Raw genomic sequence first — 25,413 nt, forward strand, 5'->3', positions numbered from 1 at the left:
TTTTGGTTGCACGTTGCGGTGTACCCAAATAGAGATGTGTACGCCATGGTGGTATTTGATTTAAAAATATAAAAATGAACGATAAATAATACAAAGTGCCCGGGCGTTTATTATGTACTACTCCGCAGTGAAGTTTCTAGCGGTACTTAAACAAGATTTAAACGACAAAGGAACTGATCTCGAACCTATACCAGTTCTGGAGCAAATGCCAAACGCATACCGATTCTCGAACTGATTTATAGTCAATATTTAGCGACGGGTACAAACTCAAAGTGGAAAAATAAACATTACACAGTAATATATTGCAATGCCACAATATTTCATTACTGGCAACGAATTGCATAGTACCTAGTTACTTTTCGATACTTTCTCTTCTATAATCCCCATCTCTATGGGACGCAGAAAAACTGTGCTAAAATGAAACGCTACTGTCAGCGGCCCTGTGCTAAAAAGCGCGTTCGAGCAGCCATTCGAGCTGCTAACAGAATCGAAAAATCCGGAATTGAAATTGGTTTTTGAATCAAAATCGGCTCCATAATAGGAATCGGCTCCGAAATCGTTTTAGGTATCTCCATAAGAATAGGCGTTTGGCATTCAAAATTTACTTGTTAACGATCCATTCTCATTGAGATTCCAGAACTGATTTCGCTTCTGAAACTTCTTATTTGAATTCAAGAACCGATTCTCATCCCGGAGCTAATTCCAATAGTGGAGTCAATTCTGATTCCGTTACCGGACTAATTCTGAGCATAATAATGTCAAATGGCGCTCAATGGCTGCATGAAGCCAGCAAAAAGCAATGGTTTGAAATTTCAATCTTTCGAACCATCTATCTTAAATAGTTAACAGTTGGGCTGTGATGAAATACTGTGTCCAAGTTCTTCTGCCTCATTCTTAAGAAACGAATTCTTCCATTAGCTGAGAAAATAAATGTGCTGAGCATGAGCTATTCAGATAAGTATCTCTAAGATAGGAAACAATAGACATCATGGACCACGGGCATTTCTTATTTAGCTGAGGAACACACTGCAGCCGAACGAATTGTTTGCCGAACCTGATAAGTAAGTAAAATAAACCCTCATAAATCATGGCATACCGCCGCTCCACCGTACACTAAGCTTTTGCTACATTCCATTCCACCTGCGCCACCCAATTCTCTCCATCATTCCCCACCTACAGTTCCTGCCGCTCACCGTCGTAATAGCTTAACCGAGTCGCCTCACCAAGCATCGCAATGAACGCGGCCAATAGTTCCTCCGCGGTCGGGATGATTTCCTCCGCCGGCAGCACGAACATATTGGTACTGTCCGGGGGTCCGCGCAGCTCGAACGTGTACGCGACCGGTACGCCCAGCGCACTATACACCCAGTCCACGCTGTCCCCGGACGAGGGGTAGATCGTTTCTATCATCGCGCCGGACACGTACCGGGCGCCGTGCGCACGCTCGATCGCATCCACCCCTTTCCGCCCGATCGCCACCAGATCGTCATAGTTCGGCACCCGGTCCACCTTGTAGCCGTACGGAAACATGACCAGCTGCGAGAATGAGTGGACCGAAAAATACGTCCGGATGCGCCACTGCGCCACGTGCCGCTCCAGAAACTCCACCAGTGCGCGCGTTTCCGGCTCGCTCGCCGCACTGCCACCAGCAAAGTCGTACCGACAGGGATCGTTGCTTGCACCCGGCCCGTTCCAGTCGCTGGCAAAGTTGCGGTTCAGATCGACGCCTCGGCACACCCCGTACGGTTGCATGTTTTTGCGCCAAAACCGGTCGCCCTCGAACGTGTACCGGTAGCCGTCCGGGTTGACCACCGGAAAGATGATCCAGTTGAAGCGGTCCGCCAGTCGGCGCACGTCCGGCCGGTCGGAGGAGAGCAGCTCGTTCAGCACGAACGTGCAGCTCGCCGGCGAGATCCATTCCCGGGCGTGTATGCCGCACTCGACAAAAACGCCACTGTTGGCCGGGTTCGTGCCCAGCTTCACGCCATACAGCGACCGATTCTCGTAGCTCGCGCCCAGCTCTAGCAGCTGCAGCTCCGGATGGCGCCCTGCCTGCCACCGGAGCCACTCGTTGATCGTGTCCAGGTGATGGTAGAACTGCCAGCCAAACTCTTCCGGCCTTGTGCCTTTCGGTTTGATTGTTGCCTTTTCCCGATCGATCAGTTCCTGCATGTTGTAGAGCTAGAATAAATCGCGCGAGCAGGGAAACGAGAATAAGTAAATTAATGCAAACACAGCACAACATAGAGAGTGAGAGAGAAATAGGGCCCTCTCTTCTACCTACCAGTATGCTGCCCTGCAGCTCGTATCGCTGCAGCAGCTCAGTTATTTCGGCAATTTTGTGCGGCGCCACCATTATCGTGAGGTTTTGGTTCGGCTGCCGCGCATGGCCCATGAACGCGTAGCTATCGCTTTGCTTCTCGAGCTGCTGCAGCATCTCAACCTGCGCCGGTGTTTCGATCAGCAGCCGGTACAGCCGGAAGTGGTCGTACCGGGCCGGATCGGCGCTGACCCCGGCGAGCAACGCTAGTAGCGTCCAACACGCCAGCACCTGACCGCAAGCTACCATCCTCGTTGGGCGCTGCGATCGCTCGATTTGCTTACGTGAGAGTGGAATTACGTTCCGCACCGAGTGACAGCTGGGTAGGGACTGTTGCGTTTGACAGGATGTAGGCATTTGTTTCATTATCGAGATAAGGACTGCGAAGAAAAGTGGGATAAAGAACGCAGGTAGAAAACTAACAGCACACTGAAAGTGGATAACGATACTAGCGTTGGGTAAATTTGAACCTGAGTAAATCTGAATCTCCAAAAATTCAAGAATCTCGAAAGACTCATGAACTTCGAAAGACTCATGAATCTCGAAAGATTCATATATCTCGAAAGAATCATGTATCTCAGAGAAAACATAAATCTTCAAAGATTCATAGTGTTTCTCTTTACTCTTCTTCTAGACGTTACAACATTCGTGGTCATGGCACCTGTATAGTTCGAGACTTATGCACCAAGCAGCTGGATAGTTTGTTTTGCTACAGGAGGCGAGGCTTGAACCCACGACGGGCAAGTTGTTACGTGGCATCGCGCATATTCAATATTTTGAAAATCATACATCATACAAGATTCATGAATCTCTTGAGATATATGCATTTTAATGGATTCATGAACCTTTTTGAAGATTCTTGGGAGATTCGTGAATCTTTCAAGAGTCGATTTGAGATTCGAATCACTAAGCACTGAAGATTCGTATGAATGATTCTCGACGAAAGATTTATGGAACAACTTTTCGATTGTGACCGAGATTGACTATTTGTTTTGCCGAGCAGGACTCGGTTAGAGTTTATAACAACTCCATGGAGCCCATTTTCCAGTCTGAATCAACATTTCTCAACATTAAAAAAACCCTAAAAACCGTTTAAATCGTATCTTGTACTATTGTTTAATTTAAAATGTCGTCATTACCCATACTTGTCTAGTGATTTAAGCTATTTTCCATTCAATGCTGCCTCGAATCAGTCGCTCCTACTCCTACGTTTCCCCCACTTTGGCGTTGCCTATGTTCAGGTTCGCCCCGACCAAAGGTGGCCGTTATGATCTCCCATCCCTTTTTGTTCTACATATCACATCGATGGAACACGACGATTATACACACTCAAAATATAAAAAAAGAACTAAACCTTACGGAATATGTAACCACTACTAGCCCCGGTCCCTCATGCTCATGCCACCTGCGCCGGTCGCTCATCCCGCTCGTCCCTCGGCTCGGGCAGTCCGGCCGGTTCGTCGGCGTTCAGCTTCTCGCCCGCCAGTAACCGCTGGATGTCGTTCAACGATTTGCCCTTCGTTTCCGGCACGACCAAAAACACAAACACCGTACCGAGCAGCGAGATGCCGGAGAACAGCCAAAATACGCCCGCCTCGCCCATCGCGTCCTTCAGGTTGGTGAACACCTTCGTCACGAGGAAGGCGAGCAGCCAGTTGAACACGCCCGCCACCGGGCTGGCGAACGCTTTCACATTGTTCGCGAACAGCTCGCCCACCATCAGCCACGGCACCGGGCCGTACCCGATCGAGAACATGGCAATGAACAGGCAGACCGCCAGCACGGCCAGCCAGCTAAGGTCGTCCACCTTGGCCGGGTCGTCCTGCTTGAGCTGGAAGTACACCGCGAGCAGTATGGTCGACACCGCCATCATCAGGTCGGACACGAGCAGCAGGATGCGCCGGCCGACCTTATCCACCACGACGGAGGCGAGCAGCGTCGCCACCACCTGGATGCCGCCGACGATGATCGACGCCGAGCTCATCTCCTTGCCCCCGTTAGCGCTGGCGAAGATGGCCGAGTTGTAGAAAATGACCGCGTTGATGCCGGAAAGCTGCTGGAAAAACATCAACCCGAGCGAGATGGCCAGGGCGCGCACGGTCGCCTTCTGCCGGAAGGCCACCAGCATCGGGATCGCTTCCGCCTTTACCTTCTCATCCGCCTGCTTCAGGTCTTCGATCTCCGCATTCTCGTCGTACTGGGCGCCCCGGAGCCATTTCAGCGAGCTGGCCGCTTCACTGTACCGTCCCTTTTCCACCTGGCGCGAGGGAAGAGGGAAGGTGAAATTAAATCGGCAAGCGCTACTGGAGCTACATCAATTAGCCCCTACTTACGAAATAGTACGGGCTTTCGGGCATGAAGAAAAAGATCGCACCGAACACGAGCGGAATCACGCCGCAGATAATGCTCAGCACCTGCACGTCGACGCCGGCGCCCACCGCGTACACGAACAGTATGCCAACCGTCACCATCAGCTGAAAGAACGTGCCGAGCGTACCGCGAATCGACGGCTGCGCTATCTCCGCCGTGTACGTCGGTGCCGCCACGCAGAACGCACCGCCCCCGACGCCGAGGAAGAACCGGCCGACCATCAGCATTGCCACGTTCTCCGCAAAGATGATCAGCAGCCAGCCGAGCACGAGCGGCAGCACCATCGCCAGCATGGACCATTTGCGCCCGATCAGCTTCATCATGTAGCCGATCGGGAAGCACATCAGGGCCGCACCCAGGTTCGAGATCGAACCGACCCACGAGAACTGCTCGTCCGACACCGGGAACCCGTACTCGCCCTCGACCGTGAGCGGTTTGTCGGTCGGGGCCGTCCAGCCGAGAAATGTGCCGGCCGCCAGTGCACCGCCGGACGCCGCCAGTCCGGCAATGTACTGTGGCAGCTTGCGGCCAGACTCGCCGGCCACGTTGTTTACCACGAACTTGGACATTGCGTCACGTGCCTGTGTGGGGGGGAAGGAAGCAAAAGAAGAAAAAATGGAAACGGAACGAGCGGATTAGTAGGGCTTCGGGAAAAGATTCGAGGTTTTTGGGTTACATCTTCAACCGTGCCATAGCCGGATCGGTTCGCCGGCAGTGCGGGTGTAATGAGGGGCTCCCTCTCGTCCTGCGCCGCCATGGTGTAGCAATGCGGTGCTGCTTTATTTAAATTAAATTATCCGTATCGGGTAGTGCAATCCGGCCTCGCAATAACCATTCCCATCGACATCACTGTTAGTCTTGTAACCACTCGTACGCCCCTTTGTTTACAGTTTGCTCTTTGTTTGGAAGTTTGACAGCCAGTTGGCGGAGCTTGTTGTTGGTAAAATAACACAGGGTGACTCTTTACTAGTTGTAAAGCATGGCATTTATCATATGTTTACATGTTCCCTTTCAGGTGAAAATTACAAGAAAAACAACCGACCGATCTAGTAAATAAGAAGAATATTTACATTATCTCTAACGATACTCGCATATTTTCCAAGAGCCCACCGCGTCGATTATTACAGTCTATTGGTGTAATTATTTTACACAACGCGCAATGTGAACGTACAATTACTCCGTTAAAAGCAATTTTCGGGCATTACGCGCGTTATTTGCTCCTCTTTCGAAGTCGTTTTTTTTACGTTTCATATTAGCTAGAATCATCCATCCATAATGCTTAATTACCTTAAATGAATGAACCAATCATTCTGAATAATTTCGGGGCTAATGATTTTCGAAACTTTCCGGCAAAGGACTGCGCATTAAAGCACGTGCACATTGCCTGCTGCGTAGTGCAGCACATAAACAAGGCAATCGCAGCAGGGGTTTAAAATCGATATACGTTTTCTGTTTCTCAAGCAAAGTAAAGCTTATAGCTATGATCTTTTTAAAGCTTAGCGCTGCTTCTCAACCACGCGGTGGTTGTAAAGTGTTGAACAAAATGCTAAAAAGCAGCTCGATGCAATTTGTTGACCTAACAAAATCCCAAAAACCAACTGCTAACTCTACTTGAAACGTTGCTGTGCTCGAGGAAGACGAGGAAGAAATGGTAACGCCAGACGGAAATAATAACAATGCGTTTTGTTTTCCTTGGTTTTTGGTACGGATGTTTTACACCTATCAAATATTTTGGCGAGCTGTGGGTTGAAATATCAGTGGTTTCCACAACTCTTTATTTACACATTTGCACACGCAAATGTGCTCACTGATGTAGCTAACAAAAAAAGTGATATGAAATTGTTCCGCCAAGCTCCGCGCTCAACTTCATCGACAGCTGATTTCGGTAACCTTTAAATTCAGTAACACGGTGTTAAGGCCTTGAAATGAAAAACAGGAAAACATCCTCACACCCCTTTCCCCGATAATGGTTGGGAAACGTTTATCACTTGCTGGACGTTACCGTTAATAGCAACAGGTTAGCGATTGCATGGGCACACAGGGCATGAAACGACACGCGCTCTCGTGGTCGCCTTTATTGCGACGAAAAACGATTGGCAAAGCAAAAAAAACGGCCCAAAAACGGAGGCTTAACGATGTAACGATAATGCAACACAATGCAATATCATAATCGATTTACCAACAATGCTAAATATTTTTCAACGGTTTTTTTATTATTACGAACGACACACAGCCATACGAATGTGTCATACGAACACGCGTCAAATAACTAGAAACGCCTGTAGTACAGGTGGTCCCTGAGAGACACGGCTAATGGGGACCAAAAACGGCCGCAAATACCGCGTATCTCGATTTTCTGTGTAAGTCGAATCTCGTAATTGCCTGCCAAAATATCATTAATATTCGTTTAATTTTGCCAGGAGGGGGTAATTTTATCCTACGAATTATTTATTTGATATGTTTCTGACTGACTGTAACAGTTGTAAACCCTTTGAAATGGTGTTTAACATTCGATCAAAATATAAATTATTTGGAATTTTACAATTCATGTATCAAATCAGTACAATTAGCTAAAAAACTGTCAAATTTAGAAAACCGCGTATCTCCGAATCCCCGTATAAGAGGTACCGCGTATCACGGAGACTGCCTGTATTCCTTTTGGGTGGAGGGGAGGGGGGGGGGTCAAATATTCTAGCATACCCGTGCACACCAGCATTTGCCTGATTGTCAATCAGGCATGCTTCCTTCGCGAGCGCCCTTCTAGCGGGAAAGTCGGTTCGTGCGTCTCCGCCCATGCACGCTTTCTGCACATTCACCCACTGCAAGCGTACGGGCATGCATGTGCATTCACATGAAGGGCAACTATTTTCTATCTTGTGCTCGCACATGCCACACGTGCATTCCAAGCGCTCCACAATGCACTTTCCACAAAACCGGTCTCCTGGGCGGATATTAGATTCCAAACCGCGGTACAATGCGCCCATTTCACTCGACGCACACACAATCCGTCACGCGGAATGTGAAGGAACAATGTAACGCTCGCTTGGGGAAGTGAAATAGAGAGCGCGGAGAGAGGTATGGTGTAAGCAGTGCAATTGCACTAGCACAACAACACTGCGAGAATGCAGAAAAGGAGGGGGGGGGGGATTGAAGGTGAGCGATCGGAAGTACGCTTCACTCAGTGAGACAGTGACACGCGGGAACGATTTGATGTTGTTTGTATCGGATTTGAACACTGCCGTACGATTTTCCTGCCACAAGCACAAATTCCAGGAAAACCGGGCTAAAATAACTCACCCGCTTCAGCACCGTTTGCACCATTGTGTTGCAGAATTAATAGTGGATTTGATTGATTGAGAACTGGCTGTGCCTGAAACTCCCGCCAAACCATAAGACACTAAACGTTTGCGATCCACTGTTGTATCGGGAAAAGGCTTTAAACACCACCTCTAAAAGAACGTGATCAACCTGATAGCGAATGTCTAGTTATAAAGCGTATGTGCGAGTAGACCCCTTGCAATGAAGGTGTAAACCGTCGGACTTCCGTCGAGGAACTGAATCGCAACGATCGCCGCTCGGCACGTGAAACCCCCAGCCAATCGAGTTCGAGCCGCGTGCGATCGCAAGGGAAACCCCTGAGGAAGTACGCCGAGTGGCGCATCAGTTTTCCACGATCGACAACTATGTTATTTCATTCTTTTTCTTCGTTTTTGTTTTGTTTCAGAGTTGTGTGGAAGGGATTTGTTCAGTGTGTTCCGGAGTGGTACGTCGGGTTGATGTTCCGAACTGGTATGTCAGGTTGCGATTGCTTTTTATTGTTGTTGTTGTTGTTGTTGTTGAACAAAACAAACCGCGGTTTGCAGGGGAGACAGTGGCAAAAGAACCAATAAACAATCCTTGTCTGCTAACAATTGTTGGTTGTTTTTTTTCTCTTCAAAATTGATGCACCAATAGGAATACAAATGAATGAAATCGTTTTTTATTTGGAGCATCAAAAGATGTTCCTCTTCTCCTCCGTTTAAACAATTTAGGGGCGTTTAGATCCTCCCTATTTGTTTTTCTTCTTCCAGCGTCCAAATAATAAAAATAAAAGTAACGTGCTATTGTTGCAAAAAAAATCACGATAAAACTCACGTGTACAGTATAGCAAAGCGTCATATCGTCGGCCTTGTTCGTGACATCGGATTCTATTTTATTTTCTCAAATTGGTCACACGTTTTGCCGTTGTTTATTCAGCTTTTTATTGCGACGTGTATAGTAAGTCACTATGCATGGAATAGCGAAATTATGATTTCATTTCCTCAGAGCTTGTTGTTTGAGAAGACTTGAAATTTTAGGTTTCACGACAAATAATCCACACACAACTTCAAGCAGACTTAAAGAACTTATTAAGCTATAATGATTCATTTGGCCGAGCTGACCAAATGGCCCAATTATAGACGCGCATACTCCTGTACGGCCGGTGGTGGTTCGTTTCTCACCCTGACACGTTCTGGTCATGCTATTCACTATTAAGAAAAAAGCCAGGTCGCGTATGGACCGTTTAAATGAAATCAAAGGTACCACAGTCGGGTTTCCATCGACCATCAGGTCACATTCGATACGCCGCACTCGTGCACAAACCAGCCAGACATCATAGACCGGAAGTGATGCGGTCGATCGCACACCTATAAGCATTGACCCCCTCTCTTGCACTTCAGCATTTTGTCAAGTTGCTGGGCTTCGGAAGTTTCCTTTCGAATAAGTGTGCCCACCACAAAGTGCGAGCGCGCGAGAAACGAAACGATGGAGCGCAAGCCCGTCCGACCATTGCCAAGGTCGCTTGGAATGTTTCTCGCTCTAACCGAAGGAGCGAATGCGTAAGATGAAATTTTCACTATGTCAGAGGTGTTCTTTGAAAGATTCGCAACACACCCACCTGATGCAAAATCTATAGCACAGCAGCGAACTGCATATCCGGTAATAAAGCCTTGTTCGCATTTAGGACCACGTTCACATTTACGGTGATAAAAGTTGATCGTGTATTTCTTTACGGAGCGGTTTTGCTTCCTGCTTATTTGCCATTACTGAACGGTACTACTAAGCCATTGACATTAACATCCACATGCAGATATCTCTGAACTATGTGCTAAACATCTGGGTCATATATTCAACCACTTCAAGCTTGGATGTTACAATAACATCCGGGGCCAGTTCATCACACCAAAGCTATCAGGGGTGCGTAAGCCTTAAAGCCCCTGGGAATTACACCCAATGATAATGACACACTCTCAATAAAGTACCCAATATATCAAAACCATCTCGATGTACAACGATAATACAGGCTGTATCATATTAAAAGCGGCTGTACATAATTCGTCGACCATTTCGCCGACCGCGATAATAGCTAAAACGACATCGTATCGAAAAGCCGACTCGGCAATCAATTAAACATGACATAGCACGTGTCCCAGTAATTTTTATGATCTCCCTTACACACAGGACAAAACAATGGTTCCAGGGTTGCGTATGTGTTGTGTGACTTTTTGCCGACCCAATAGATCGCTATGTTGACATTACAAACAGGCTCTGACTAATCCCTGCGCCACTATCGCGCCGCTCGCCATCTCGGCGTATGAGCGATAATGTACATCTATCTCGCATTCGGCTTGCAAACAACAAAATTCTTCCTGGGAGTCGGCAGCAGAAAGGGCAAACTAATCAATGTCCACTTATCGGTTAGAGTCCGCAAAGTCAAGAGGATCTTGTTGAGCTGGGATGACTATTGAGCCATGGCCAATGGCAGGACTCTCCCACGGTCATATCTGCTCTCGAATTTTAAAACCTCGGTTTGTTCATAGTGTGGCTGCTCCAGATTTTTATCACTCATCAACTATTAAATCTTCTCTATAAATGATGAATTCCAGTGAACTGAAACGTCTAATGCAACCAACTCTAGAACAACTAGCCACGGTTTGAAAGGGCCTGATTTACTGCCCCGCTCCTTCCGTCTTCATCGCTTTCATCATTCCGATTGCTTTTCCTCCTTGGCGTCGGTTCGAGAATGCATTGTTATCTTAAATAGCCCCACTGGGTCTCCATAGCAATCCCCCTCCAATTCCATTATCAACTAATAAAGATTACGCAAAAGGATGTGGGATTTAGATAGTGCCAGGGTTGCTTGTGTGGCCGCTTGGGGCAAGGTTGTGCAGCGAATATCTTGCCTTTCTTATGGACGACCGTTGGCGCTGGTGGAGCTTGGGTTTTGAGAGAGGGTATCACATCATAACCATTTCACTCGCTATCAACCCTCCCGAGTTGAATATGCATGGCGTGGACATTCGAGAACGCCGACCAATACCGACACAATCGCGTCTTTGTAAGTAATTTCTGCTATCATGTACCCCCTGGAATACTTGCGGATCCGGTCCTCCTCCGATCTAGATTGGGCAAGTTTGACAAATTATCAAAGTGTACCTACGAGCGTGTCGATGCATCAATGAGCAAAATCGAGGATGACATCTGAGGCCATAAATAATGTCCCGCCATTGTTCTTGTCACATCCAACACAGCCTACTACGTAACGCCAATAATTTTTTTTATCATTGAGCTACTACGAGGTTATCTCATCGAATGGGGGCACCAGAAACCGATGCGGTAATAAAGGTGACACTTCTCGAGATGGATCACGAATTTTCAACTGGCTCTAATTGAGCAGACACTTGTTGAGGCTTCGGGTAATTTCACTGCGAATGAGATAACTGTGGTCGCAGAAAGTGTTCGAGTTAAGAGAGAGCTAACAACCACAAAAACGTTGGAAGCGATAGCCCACTATGTATTCGCATGTCGAGTTTAAGCCAGCATAGTAAAGTGACGCCGTCCTGTAATGCAGTGCTTTTCAATCTTTTTAGGATCGCGGATCACTTGGTTTTCATAATACATTTTCCGCGACTCATATCTATTGAGGGCATACATTTTGTAGACTTGGTTCAATGTTTTTGGTCAAAACTATATTTACATCTTATTCGAGACAAGCCTGTAGCACATTTAATTTTTTTTATTTATTTTAATTCACATTATTACGGCTTCGGCCGTATTTTCAAAATTTAATTTTAACTGTGGGAAAAAATGCACGACATGTAGAGCTTTTCTAAAAAAATCAATTATTTCGCGGGCCACTTCTGTTAACGCCATGTACCACAGGTTGGAGACCACTGCTGTAAGGGGTCCGACAGATGAAGGGAATGATGGCAGTGACCGTAAAAATGGTCCACACAATAACGGTGCAACGATAGCGGTAGCACGGTGTATTTTACCTGTACTCAGCCCTTTCGCGGGAGGCACACCTCACGCACTAGGGGGTTGCTTCCGCATACAAGTCTCCGACGAGGCCATCCGCCATAGCGAGCGCGTGTGTATAAATTTACAGGAGAGTAAATACCCCTCATTGCGTTTGTTGCCTATTCTAGGCTGTGATTGTAACCAAATGGTTTCACGCGTCAGAACATAACTTCGAATCCACGTCTCTTCTCTCCAAAGACGAACACATCGCCTCTCCTTATTAGCAAATATCTCGGCGATGATCAAGTATAGGACTAAATGTTCCCGTAGCAAACAAAATCCCCCGGGTGATCGATATCAACAAAAACACAGAAACATGGGACATTATGACGGGAATCCCGCACTTTACGGCAAACAACTTTTTTTAAGCCAATGAATTCCCGTACCCGGATTCCTCAGTGGAATTTCATACACATTAAAACTGGAATAGGGTGATTTTCTTGCGCCACGTATCGAAACGTTCGTGCCGAAGAATGCACCGAACACCACGGATCTCATGTATCGTTCCACCGTTCGCACAGGTTAAGCATATCATTAAAGCAGTGGCTGGCGCGGTAGCCTCCGGGTATTTCCCTTCAACAGTCAGAATAAAAAACGGGGACATGGCAAATAGGCGCAAAAAGAAAAATCTAAAATCGCATGCACTTCGACCAAAATCGAAGGGTCTTCCCATCTGCTGCACCTTACCACGTGGGATGGGTATATGGCCGGGACGCTGGCGAGTTGGTTCTGGTAGGTTCAACGACCATTCCATACGTTGCTCACGGATCGTACGAGCGATAATTGGAACGTAAACCTGGGCTTTTTACTTCTACTTGTGGTGTGTGGAATCTGACAAAGGTAATGAGCACGCCAAGGACAAACGAAAGTTACCCAACGGGAGGCTCGTTCTCGTCGTACGGGAGCCATTGAACTGCGGTGGGCCTCTGATCAGTTCTTGTCTGTGTATCAATGAGGAAACCTAGCTCGTTCCCTCCTTCTCACTGCTGCTTTTCCAGTAACTCTCGGGGCAGATATTGCTAGCGGAGACCTTGAAACCATTGCAGAAACGTTGAAAAATGTTCCAAGATTCCAACGCTAACCGATTCATCGAAGTGCATGCACTACCCCAACCGCGGGCACACGTTTTACTGAGATTTTCATATGCCTCCCTTTTTGCTGTTGAGCTCTTTCTCGCTCCAATCCGTTCGTAATGCTCAGCTAATCTCGTGGCGCACCAGCGAACGTCTTTTTGAAACGCATCGAAATAAATGGTATCGTTAGCTGACCAGCGCGTAGCCACTACCACCATAAGACAACAAACACGCGCACTTTTACACGCTCGTGCACTTTCAACAATACCTAATATCTTGTAAGCGCGTGAAGCTGGTGGGTTCACCGGAAACCACTGTCAACTTCTCAATATGCCAATCAGTGCCTGCTGGGAGCATTCGCAGTCATACGAAGGTCGGATATGCTGTACCGCGTAATTCAACTACCGTTGTCGCCATTGAACTCCAACGCTTTGAAAAAAAAATCCCATTTCTTTGCGGTTTACTCTGTGCGGGCAGACCATGTCTGCCCACGGCGAAGTTGTCACTTGTTATCATATCGAAGAAGGGCCGCGCTGGTCATTAGAAACCACACTCACGTACCTGTTACGCAGGAGAACCCGCTCGCTGAGATCACGTCAAAGCGAATGTGTGTTTATAGAAGAGCACGTCGTCAGCAGACAGAAGCCTACACACAGAATCACTACTAAAAATAGGAGTTTTGTCCGAACTAGTAGAGCCCTCACCGCTTTAGCAGTAGTATCGCCCTTGACCTGGCACGAGTTGATCGAAGAAGCATCCAAACGGGCACTGAAACCGTCCCGTACCGGTCGCGTCCGTTTTACGAGAAGATTATCAACCCTCGAACGCGCGTTGTCGTAGATGGGAGGGTGTTTTTCCCTCTTCTCCTGTCCCGTCTCCAGTCCGCGCCATTACCAAACCATCGATCCCGACTACTATCACACTGCTCGGGCAGTACTGCGTTGGTGATGGTCTCCCATCAACTCCTTATCGAAGATAATTTCTATCGGTACCTATACTCGAACCCAATAAATAGAGTCTTATCAAACGGGTAATTCAAAGCGTACACCATTTCGCCCTTTTTCCACCATCAAACCCGCGCGCCCCCGCGTGTGTGTATTGATGCCCACACATGTGCATTGATTTCCACTTTCCGCGCAGGATCCTCCACATTGAAAATGATGAAGTGCACCGAAATATCTTGTACATCATTCTAGCACTACCCCCACCAAACCCCACTACGCCAACCCTCGGAAATCATTTGGGTAGCCTACCTCCACCCACCATGAACAGCCGTTATAAATAATGTGGCCGGATGCGACACGACGGTGTAAAAAAGCGGGGTGAGAAACATCATATCTAAACAATGTTCAATTCTTTCTTCGATTATGGGACCCTACACAAGCTTTACTATTTGCAGCGGGATAATTGCTTCACTTCGGGACGCAGGAAATATCAATCACAGACACAACACAGTGTGGGTACACATAAAGAAGCGGCTGAATTATTGAATCTATTCGTTCGCCCAGAACGATCATTTACGGTCTTCTTTCGTTATGCCGTAGAGATTACGAGATTAGTATTTTACCACCCCCCGCAAGACAGGTCGAAAGTACGAGAGGGTGGCAGTGTACCCACGTTGCTTTATGCAAAACTCTTGGACCCGGCTCGAAGTTTCAGATGCTGGAGACGGGAAAGGAATAAAATGCTGAAAACTTCAAATTTTATACACAGTAATAATTTCAATAAAATTGATGTTTTAATTTACTGGATAACAGCGGTTCCGACGAATGGTATTTTTTATAGAGACGTTGATTGATCTCATTCGCCTCTTTAAACAGTAATTTAAAACACATCTTAAAATCAACATTATTCTTCGCAAGCCATTTGTGGCTTGTAATTACCTTATCACGGATAGTCTTGGCAAACATAATGCAAACATCACTTACCTACTTATCCGGCGCTACAACCGCTTAGCAGTCTTGGCCTGTCGCAGGAGTGTCCGAAACTGCTCACGGTCTCGCGCCTTCGTCTGTCAATTCGTTATTCCGGCCTTAATTGCGGACGCCTCCACAACATCTTGCCACTTCAACTTGGGTCTATCACGCCTCCCCTGTTCTTGTGGACGGCCTATCTTGCAAACGCGACACCTTTATTTTATGAATTTCATTTAATTCAATTTCTCTTTACGAGCGATCGCCACGACGATCTCTTTTTGAAACTTAACAGATAGTATTTTCAAATTTAAAATGAGCAAACCGCTCAAAACGCTTGTTACCCTTTTTAAGTACCCTGGCGACATGCATCGGTGCGATAAACAGCATAAGTCTAGGAATATGTCACGCATCCAGTAAGGCCATCTAGTTCTTCTTGACTTGCACGATCATAAAAAATCAAACCTAAAACACAGGCTCGTCACCAATTTCAACCGGGCAATAAATTAAAAAAGCAGAAACCTTAGCCATTTGACAATGCAGGGATACATTCTAAACATGCACCAGAAGATTCAAGTGTTAGGTACAGTTCTGCCCAAAGGAAAATCCCTACGCCCGCAATCAATGCAACCAATTCGTCCTCACCAGGAGAAAAGCAATAATAAAAGGGATCGCATTTCTATCCATAGCACTTGATATTAAACAGATCAGGCGTAGGCATCGGCCTTGTTCTATTCTAGTCAACTTTTAAAAGATGGTATTGCCAGCGCGTTGCCAACGGTCTCGTTCAGTCGTCTGATGAAAAAAGTCTTGGGAACGCCTCAAACTTTAGCAATGGTGAATCAATAAAAATGCTAGAAGCAACTGGTTTTTCACCCAGGTTTTCAACGTTTACAATCGATGGCCCAAAGCCTTGTATATTGGCCATTAATAGACATGGAGGTTGCCGCATATAAACATGCCACGCTTGTGCGAAAGCGTTTAAACCACCAGGCGAAACATCGGGATTCTGGATAGCGACTGAACAGCCACGGAAGCGGCGAACGATCCCCACGCTGTTATTAGAGCAACACATGCAGAATAAGCAGGACGAAATGCCTCGATGATTTCGGTAGCGGCGAATCTGGATAAACATATTCAGCGCGGTGAACTCGATTATGCCAAAATATTCGCGCAATAATCGTGGAAATGGGTCATGGCGCGAGTAACAAGAGCTTAGTGTTTGAAGTTAAGACGGCCGATCATCGGATTCATCGTTGTCATGTGAACCAGCTGCGTAAGCGCGATTCTCTTATCGCACTAGGGTTGAGTGATTCTGCAAGGCAGAACCACTTGCCAGTGGATCTGCTCACGAAAAGAGTGAAAACTGGAAGGATTGCTCCAGGAATGATCCAGCGAATTAGCACAACTCCTATACAACCATCCCAAGTCCAGTCCCTTTGATGACGTGCAGATATCAACACCCGAGTACCGTGGAGATATCAGTACGATCGCCACGCCGTTCGTCTAGATTCAAAAGGGGCCGCGTTAGCTTGAAAGGTGATGATGTGAGTTAACCTAGACCAGATGAATTTGCCAGCGGTAACTCTTGGTTGGCGTGTACGTGCAATCCATCCGGTGTTGTCGGGCAAGATTAGCGGGCGGGCGTGATAGGGAATGGCGGGAAGCAAATTTTATGTTATACATTTATGTTGCAATTTGATGTGAATTTGATCATATGTTTTGATCAAAATTTAATAAAAAAGTGAAACCAAAAAAAGTCGAATTCTCTAAATAGACCGATTTGGAATGATCTTTTATCGGTTTGTGTCCAGGCAAAGTTTGTTGTTCCATTGGTAAACATATCCTACAAACTTTTTTTGCAAAATAAGCAAGTTTCATCATACTTGAATATTTGTTGTGGTGAACATATTTACTAGTGTTAGGTCATACGATTCATTTCACGACCCGACCCGGAGTCGGGTGCGAGCCAGCCGGAATCGATTCCGACCCGTGGGTGCAGCGGGTGCGCTAGGTCGGAGTCGGAATCAAATCCGACCCGCGGGTGCAACGAGTTCGGGTCGACCCGCAAGATCAGTACCCAACCAGCAAAACCGAAGCTATTGGAAAACTTTCCTGTGTGCCAAAGCGAGAGAGCATGTCTTCTTTCTCTAGATTTTGGACGGCACAACGCCGATCGTGTGGCCTATGAACGAAAAACGGGAGAAGGGGAAACCGATATCCTTCGAGTGACACACACGCATGCATCTGAACTTACCACCTTGGCATAACACAAACGATTTACACAAAAGAAGTAATTTAGTAAAAATGGAAGAATTTATAGGAAATTTAAATGGAAATTACGCAAACAAATGTAGCCAGAGCTCAATTAGCATAATCAATCAACTAGTTGAACAACGTATCTAAGCATAAAATATGAGTTTATAATTTTCTGTACAAAGCACTCCTCTTCTCTATCTAGTTAAGGATTAGGTCTAGCAAATGTAGGTTAAGATATAGGTTAGATATATATGTGTTTAGGTTAAGTCTAAAATTGCATGGGTTTTTTTTGCACTTTTCCCATATACTCAGATTTAAAATCAGCAAACAACATATATTCTACTCAGCTATGCTATAAACATTCCCGATTATTGAGGAGAGCACATTGGGTACGCAATGTTAAAGAACGTTCGATTCTATATGTTTTTTTTTCTTTCTATCCACAATAAACATCTCTACTACTACTACTACTACACGCATGCATCTGCATGCGTATTCAATACCCGGTATATTGAACCCCAATAGGTTCAATACCCGACCCGAACTCGCTGCACCAACGGGTCGGAGTCGCTTATGCTTTCTCGCACCTACCCATCAATCGGGATGACCCGAACTCGCTGCACCCTCGGGTCAAACTGAACCTACCGCGGCCCGGCCCGACCCGAACTCGTTGCACCAACGGGTCGAAGTCGCTTATGCTTTCTCGCACCTACCGGAGTAGTTGCACCCACTGAACCTACTTGTACCTTTCGGGTCGACCCGAACGACTCCGGGTCGCTTACGGATGGCTCCGACCCGATAGGTTCGGGTCGACCCGCCCACCACTAATATTTACCAATAAATAATATCAGCACGAGTAAAGTTATTAAACGTATAGATAAATCCATTGGAATCAAATCTACAAGCACACCGCAACGACCTTCGAGACTTTTTCAATACCACACAGCCAGATGATAGTAGTCCTGGCTACGGGGGGGACGGTTCATTCTAGGCTTGAACCCAAGACGAGTATGTTATTGAGTCGTTCGACTAGCCGACTGTACCACGGGACCGTACACCTTACTATATATAGTCATACAAACAAATTTTCAATCATGCGCACGTTTGTGTACCTGCCAGTTCTCATTGTTTGGTTCTGGCCTCCTGCAACGCGAGTTTCCTTATTTCCACACGGTTAAATTTGTATTTTTTTTCAATTTATTTAAGTTTGGGGTTCGGCTGAAAGCTAATCTTAATAGCTTAGTTATTATTAAAAAAAAAATCTTGGACAAAGCATTAGCGCTGTGTACAGTAGGAAATGAATCAGTCAATATTTTCTAAGTTTATGTTAGTCAACGTGTACTTCTTTGCTCTACGTATGCTTTTTTCTTCTTCTACGTGAGCGTGACGGCATTACATCCTGAGTGGACATGCCAGCCCGTAAGGTTTTCGAGACGTGACAGTCCTGTGTGTAAAAGTCCTCTAACTTGGATGGTCCTGTCTTTCAGGAGCTAACAGAATTGTCGAATAAAAATGATTTAAACGTCCTTCGATACCACAAAAAAAATGTTAAAAGTTACAGTTTAAAAGCGCTTAATTAAGTTATATAGCCCCATCAGCATACGATTCACGTCTCTATACAATTACGTGCCATTGTAGGCTAATTGTTATACGCCTAACCCTGCAGCACACTCTCGTCGAACTCTACACCAAACAGTATCTTGCAGGCATCGATCGCAGCCGCCTTGCGAGCCAGTTTCTTCGAACGTCCCTTGCCGATGAAGTACTGCCCGTCCGACCGCAAGCCGGCAATGAACTCGCGGTTTGTCTGGTCATTGTTGGAGCCGAGATCTTCGTATGCTATTTGTGGGCGCATCTAGGCAAAGAAAAAGAGCAAAAAGAACATAGACATTAACTCTCAACGGTTACTCTTGTTACGTGAGAGGAGCCTCCTCCTTTTTTCTTACATATGCAAACAGTGCTGTTGGGTGGCGCTTGGAAGCGTCCGATGGTAAATCGGCCACCGTCTTCGTCACCTTAGGCATGATCCCCCCGCCTTGTTCGGGCTGGGCATTGGCGGCAGGCGCCGTCTGTCCACTGGCGGCGGGCACCACCTTCGTCCGGGACGGTTTTATGAACGGCACTTCAAACCCTTCCGCCTCCCACTGGGTGAAGAGTTTGTGAAGTGCAAACGCAGCCAGATGCTCCATCGGTAAGTCCTCCGACTCGATACAATCCATCGGTTCGGATTCTCCGGCAGCGGCGGCACCATCGTTGCCGTCGCCGTTACTGTTGCCGTTTGCTCCATCCACATTGTCATCGGTGTTGGAAGCGGTGGTGGATTTAGTGGCACCCGCACTGCGCTGCTGCTTCACTCGCGCCATCTGCGCAAAGACGAGATCGCGCAGCGCTTTCTCGGACGCCTGGGCTTTAGCGAGATTTTTGTTAGGCGCCGTCGCCTCATACCGGACGTTGTTGATCACGAGCTCTGCCTTGGTTTCCTGTCCGTTCGTGTTGATGGTGAACTCAGTCATGCCTGGGCCCTGCAACTCGTGCAGGGCGACGATCGCATTCTTCGGCATCAGCCACTTGCGCAGCCGACGGAGCTGGCGCGCTTTGCGCTGTTTCTCTGTTCAAAATAACAATATAACGAGTCATGAACACTTTCCAGGAAAGAGAGGATCAGAAGATTGAGGGAAGCGTGGGATCATTCGCTTGTAGACAGTCTGATCATTGTGTGAGAAATGGTTTAATCTTTAGCTTTGGTAACTATCTCTCATATTTGCGCAGTGAGTTTGTAATCATATCCCATACTGTATTCGGTTGCAAACTGCTTTGCTGTTTTGAATAAATGAACTACAGTGAATCTTAGATAAAAGAGAACATTAACTTCATTTCTATAACCACCTACCCGGGTATGTTTTGCTTATTCTTTTTATGATAACTTTTTATTGTATTATCGAATCGATCCAAAAAAATAGAATGCCTAGAGAAACATGTTTTACAAAAGTGGTGAAAAATTCAGAATTTTTCAATTTTTTAAAATGTGCTTTAAAAAATAAAATCAACTTTTACCCCTTACTTCTATAACCACCTACCCGGGTAGGTAATACATACAATAAAGGATTTTGGTTTCGATTAGTCGCAAATTTTGTAATGATATGTATAGCAATGCATATAGTTACATTTATAGAATCTATTCCAAAAGTTTTCTAGCTCCTAATATTCTTCTAAAGTCACATAGATTGAAATGATTGCCCCGACAGTCGGGAAGACATGGCGGTGTATTAGTGTCAGTTGAACTAATTGCTGTACATTCAATTTACGTTACTAAAAGCCATACATCATAAATTTATAACATAAAAAGAAGCATTATCTTAAGTATTAAGTAGTTAACTTATCCTAAAGTCTCTATTATCTGAAGTTTTTCACTGTATCTCATCGCATAAATATTCCTTTTAACAGCTGCAACCTTCTCTTTAAAATTTTGGCGAAAATCAAAAACATTCCTTCATCCAACATACCGCTTTTCTTGCGCTCCAAAGCGTTAAGTGGTTTTTTGATGAAAAACCGCGAGTCTTTCGCTTTACTGCCACCACCACCTTCCTGCTGACTGCCTTCCCCGCCACTGAGTGAATCGGGCGTGTTCATCGGAGCGTCTAGGGCCATAACGTTGTGTTTCGCTTCCTTAATTTGGTGATCCGCTGTATCGGCGACGGTTTGCTAAGTTGGGAGAAGATGGGCGAATCATTAGTGGTCACACACTCTCCGAGTATCCTTCGACGTGCTATCATGTTTGTCTGTCGTGAAAAGAAGGAAAAGCCTTCTCACTCTCTCGCTCTCACTCTCTCTCACTCTCTCTCTCTCTCTCTCACTCTCTCGCTCTCTCTCTCTCTCTCTCTCTCTCTCTCTCTCTCTCTCTCTCTCTCGCTCTCTCTCGCTCTCTCTCGCTCTCACTCGCTCTCACTCGCTCTCACTCGCTCTCTCTCACTCTCACTCTCACTCTCACTCTCACTCTCACTCTCACTCTCACTCTCACTCTCACTCTCACTCTCACTCTCACTCTCACTCTCACTCTCGCTCTCACTCTCACTCTCACTCTCACTCTCACTCTCACTCTCACTCTCACTCTCACTCTCACTCTCACTCTCACTCTCACTCTCACTCTCACTCTCACTCTCGCTCTCTCGCTCTCTCACTCTCTCACTCTCTCACTCTCTCACTCTCTCACTCTCTCGCTCTCTCACTCTCTCACTCTCTCACTCTCTCACTCTCTCACTCTCTCACTCTCTCACTCTCTCACTCTCTCACTCTCTCACTCTCTCATTCTCTCACTCTCTCACTCTCTCACTCTCTCACTCTCTCACTCTCTCACTCTCTCACTCTCTCACTCTCTCACTCTCTCACTCTCTCACTCTCTCATTCTCTCACTCTCTCACTCTCTCACTCTCTCACTCTCTCACTCTCTCACTCTCTCACTCTCTCACTCTCTCACTCTCTCACTCTCTCACTCTCTCACTCTCTCACTCTCTCACTCTCTCGCTCTCTCGCTCTCTCGCTCTCTCGCTCTCTCGCTCTCTCGCTCTCTCGCTCTCTCGCTCTCTCGCTCTCTCGCTCTCTCACTCTCTCACTCGCTCTCTCGCACATACATACACACGCACGCTCGTTCACTCTCCCTTTCATTAACGCCTTCGATATTAACCAAAATCCGATTGCGAAAACCGAGGAACCGTGGCCGGTTCTGGGACCTGGACTGGAATACCGTTCGTTTGGGAGGTTTTTGTGTATATATATGTGTGTGTGTGTGCTTTTGCCAAGCCTTCTCTCACGCACCCAATTACGGCAGCGCGTGCGCACCCCGATGCTGGAAATACAGTGTGTGCCGAGGGAATGTCTTGGGCGTAACCGTATCCCGTACACGCGTCTTGCTGCTGGCACCGCGCCAATAAGAGGGTGTGGTGTAGGGGGAATGGGGTGGGCAAGCAACACAAACCCGACCTGTCGGGCCCGGGGACCCGGGGATGAATGTGGCGTTACGCTTCCGCAGCAGCCACAGTGTGGCGCAGTGGCGCACAACCACTGCGGAGACCCTGTGGCTTCACACCCGCCCCGAAAAGGTTTCCGTTTTCGGTACTCCCTCTCTCCCAGTGCCCGCTACTGCTCGCTAAAACAAAACAACCATCCAGAACGACCGTTTCCCTTCGGCCACCGCCGCCGCCGCGGTTCTTGAACATTGTGGAAAGCTCTTAATTGCTATTGAGGGAGATTATTAGTGCTATTTACTGTTCCAGCGATATACATACTTTACCCCCGGCGAAGGGGAAAGGAGAGGACGCTCGCCGTGGGGACGCGGCAATAGCCTGAGCTCCGGTGGCTGAAGTTGTGGGGCGACGCGCATTTCGCTCAACCGGACACAATCGCCCAGCGCTGTGCAACCGCCTGCGGCTCGAAGACATCCACCATCCACTGACTGAAGGGAACACCATTAGGCATTAGCTGAAGCAATTGTCGGTTACTGAGATGATGGGGGTTGATGGCGTATTTTACCGATGCTCTCAACAAGTTCCGATTTAACACAGAAGTTCCACATGAAGCTAATTTTGAGTCAGGCCCTGGAGAAACCATGCTAACGCTAACCACTTCACATCCCACTCCTCGATTGGTAGCGAGCGAGCAGTATCTGCCGCCATGTATCTACCCTTTCCCTTCCCATTCCACATTGCCTACAACCCGACCGTGCATCAACCGAACGGGTGAGTGTCCACGGTCAAGTTCATGGGATTGTGGATGGGATACGCCCCGTCTCTCCCTCACACCTAACTGAACAATGATTGAATGACGTCGGTGCACCATAGGTGAATAATTAGGATCCGGAAGAAACCCACCCTCCCCACCCAGAACTGCTACCGAATGATGTGACTAACATCGCAAGCAGCACCGGAAAGCTTCCGGCGGATTCCGGCGAAAGCCGTGCAGCCGATTTGCCGGGCCAGAATAGACAGCACACACTATGCACGAGTCCCACCCCCCCCCCCCCCTCCATTTCCCTACCCATCACAAACCAGAGCCCTCTGTGGTGTTGGCCCTGGCGTTTCGTGGAGTGGTCGCCCAGGCCCACCCCGCTTTATACCTGCTCCATATCCAGCGCTTTATCTGCCGCTACGAAATGCTGTTTGTACTGGGTTTCGATTTTTTCCTTTAACTTGTCACCGAACATTTTCAGCAGCGCACCAAATTGTTATTTTCCCTCAGTGCACACACAAACGCACGCGCGCGCTACCTCTGGAACGAATGCAAGATGGACGGTTTCGATGCTGTCAAAACCAGCCAATCGAGTGCGGCCGGTTGAACCGAACTAGAATGGTACGTTCCCAACAAGCAAAGTGGCCAGATAATTTTTGCGGTTTTCGATAGGCGCATCAAAATTTTATCGGTAATTTTATCGGGGGGGGGGGGGGGGGGGGGGGGGGTTGTCGGAGATGGAAGCTAATCTGTCCCATGAAGAACAGCACGAGAAAATAACATCTTTCATTCATTTAAAGGAGATAGTTTAGATTTGGTTCATAGCGGTCACATCCCAAGCGCCATTGATTAAGCTTAAACGACTGGAAAATCAAATATCGGGGGCCTTCACGATTCTAGTTAGTTTTTTGTATGGAGTTTGACAGTTGGAGGCTGAAATCATGTAAACAATCCATACAAAACCACACAAAAAACTAGCCTGCGATTTTCAGTCTAGAAAATTTTAGCCTAAAAGCTAGAATTAGATTCGAGTATCTGCTCGAAAACACGGGTTTGTTTACATTTATCCCAAGGTGCATTAAAGAAATCAGGTGATCGAATCTGGAATCAAAGTGTATGTAGTCCATGTGGTCTCATAGCATGTTTTTTATAACCAAATTTCAATATCACTTTTTGACAGGATGGGTGAAATTTTTTGTTCAAACAAGCTTTCTGGAGGCTTGGAGAATACACAAAACACTCTTAAAATCTTCATTCAGAAACAAAAGCAATAAAAATCAGCCTTCTACATTCATACACCTTGGGAAAAGCCCACCTGTATATTATACCTACTTAGATAGTTGCTCGAAAATTGCTATACAATGCAACCCGCTGCGCAAATTCGAGCAGTTTCCAGCGCAGAAAATGTACCAAAATCTGCGCTGGCCAGCGCAGATTTTGGCCCGATCCCCGCGCTGGACTTCAGCGATTCCTGCGCTGGGTCGAGCAAGTTTAGCGCCATCTGTTGGCGAAATGGACGAACTATTTATGGCGGCGGAGCAAAAAAAAAAAAGCAGTAAAAAAATTTAAAAATATTGGCGCCCATTTTTTCGTCCGCTTCTTCTCCCTCCCTCACCCTGCCTTGCCTTACTTGCGCTTCTGCCCGTTCCTTCCGCCGCCAGCTGATTGGCTGTTGCGGTGTATGCGTTGATACTCATATGTGCATTGCGGTTGTGTATTGTTATTGGTGGGTGTTAGTATTTATTAATTTGTGTGTGACCTTGAGACGCTGTGGGAGAAGCTGGATTGGGAGGATTTGAAGTGTTATCGGTGTATTGATGGTTTATTTTATTTCGTGCCGCTGCTGATGAGACCATTCGATGCCCCTGCCAATTGAGGGTGAAGAAGCCTATTTAAAACAAGCGTTGGAGAACGTCTAACACTAATCTAATATTTTTTTTATTTGAACATGTTTGATGCTTCAACGACCTTCTAAGCATCATGTAGCACAATGTATAGTGGCTATAAATTTTTTTTTTAATGTGCCGAAATCTGTCTCGAGTTTTTGGGTCTCGTCACACACACACACAGCGCGGGGAAAGTGGCCGTTCACTCTATCATGTCGCGATCCCCCACCCCGCCTGGCGCTTTGGATGAGGATGCTACAACAATGCTGAACCAACCGTTCTACCGATAAGGTAGCCGTAATCGATCATGCGGGGAGGGAGGGGGGGGGGGGTGGTCGAGTGGGGGGGGTAGTGCGTGCTTGCGCGACTTCGGGGGTGCGTGCTCGCGAGCGCGCTTTCGTGGGTGCGTGCTGGCGTGCGCGCTTTCATGCTCGCGGGCGCGCGTATGTGCGTGTGTGTGTGTGCGTGCGTGCGTGATGGCGTGCGCGCGTTCATGCATGTGTGCGCGCGCGTGTATGTGTGTGTGTGTGTGTGTGTGTGTGTGTGTGTGT

At 47.1% G+C, this 25,413-nt stretch overlaps 2 protein-coding genes and 1 long non-coding RNA gene across 9 annotated transcripts; 1 reads left to right on the top strand and 2 right to left on the bottom strand.

Annotated features, from left to right (window-relative positions):
* Positions 1-89: 89 nt before the first annotated feature.
* Positions 90-13,878, bottom strand: LOC120959815 (zinc carboxypeptidase). 4 transcript variants are annotated; one of them, XM_049609108.1, is made up of 3 exons: positions 13,645-13,878; positions 2,285-2,700; positions 90-2,181 (listed from the first exon to the last, which is right to left on the bottom strand). In XM_049609108.1, the coding sequence occupies exons 2-3, from the start codon at positions 2,684-2,686 to the stop codon at positions 1,174-1,176; spliced, it is 1,410 nt and encodes a 469-aa protein (XP_049465065.1). In that variant the 5' UTR covers positions 2,687-2,700; positions 13,645-13,878; the 3' UTR covers positions 90-1,173. The 4 variants fall into 4 exon arrangements, with proteins under 4 accessions (XP_049465065.1, XP_040239428.1, XP_040239419.1 ...); XM_040383494.2 differs by lacking the exons at positions 90-2,181; positions 2,285-2,700 and adding exons at positions 3,418-4,577; positions 4,654-5,271 and having other exon boundaries at positions 13,645-13,870; XM_040383485.2 differs by lacking the exons at positions 90-2,181; positions 2,285-2,700; positions 13,645-13,878 and adding exons at positions 3,418-4,577; positions 4,654-5,271; positions 7,988-8,402.
* LOC120959853 (uncharacterized) lies at positions 2,688-3,417 on the top strand. The gene is made up of 2 exons (XR_005752261.2): positions 2,688-2,778; positions 2,955-3,417. It is a non-coding gene; the product is annotated as an uncharacterized LOC120959853 (long non-coding RNA).
* Positions 13,879-18,434: 4,556 nt separating the features above from the next.
* Positions 18,435-23,573, bottom strand: LOC120951829 (double-stranded RNA-specific editase 1-like). Of its 4 annotated transcripts, XM_040370802.2 has the most exons (5): positions 23,365-23,573; positions 22,538-22,704; positions 20,759-20,957; positions 19,202-19,863; positions 18,435-19,110 (listed from the first exon to the last, which is right to left on the bottom strand). In XM_040370802.2, the coding sequence occupies exons 2-5, from the start codon at positions 22,688-22,690 to the stop codon at positions 18,910-18,912; spliced, it is 1,215 nt and encodes a 404-aa protein (XP_040226736.1). In that variant the 5' UTR covers positions 22,691-22,704; positions 23,365-23,573; the 3' UTR covers positions 18,435-18,909. The 4 variants fall into 4 exon arrangements, with proteins under 4 accessions (XP_040226736.1, XP_040226745.1, XP_040226725.1 ...); XM_040370811.2 differs by lacking the exon at positions 22,538-22,704 and having other exon boundaries at positions 23,365-23,572; XM_040370791.2 differs by lacking the exon at positions 23,365-23,573 and having other exon boundaries at positions 22,538-23,249.
* Between the last annotated feature and the right edge of the window lie 1,840 nt (positions 23,574-25,413).

This window comes from Anopheles coluzzii, chromosome X (assembly GCF_943734685.1).
Source record: "Anopheles coluzzii chromosome X, AcolN3, whole genome shotgun sequence".
NCBI classification, from domain to species: Eukaryota; Metazoa; Arthropoda; class Insecta; order Diptera; family Culicidae; genus Anopheles; species Anopheles coluzzii.

Coding starts and splice junctions, on each gene's coding strand:
- LOC120959815 (XM_040383475.2), bottom strand. CDS start 5,447: ATGGCGGCGCAGGACGAGAGGGAGCCCCTCATTACACCCGCACTGCCG. Junction 5,272..5,366: donor GCTATGGCACGGTTGAAGAT/GTAACCCAAAAA, acceptor CCCCCCACACAG/GCACGTGACGCAATGTCCAA. Junction 4,578..4,653: donor CCGAAAGCCCGTACTATTTC/GTAAGTAGGGGC, acceptor CCCTCGCGCCAG/GTGGAAAAGGGACGGTACAG.
- LOC120951829 (XM_040370791.2), bottom strand. CDS start 22,720: ATGGTGTTCCCTTCAGTCAGTGGATGGTGGATGTCTTCGAGCCGCAGG. Junction 19,864..20,758: donor TTTGGAGCGCAAGAAAAGCG/GTATGTTGGATG, acceptor TATTTTGAACAG/AGAAACAGCGCAAAGCGCGC. Junction 19,111..19,201: donor CAACAGCACTGTTTGCATAT/GTAAGAAAAAAG, acceptor TTCTTTGCCTAG/ATGCGCCCACAAATAGCATA.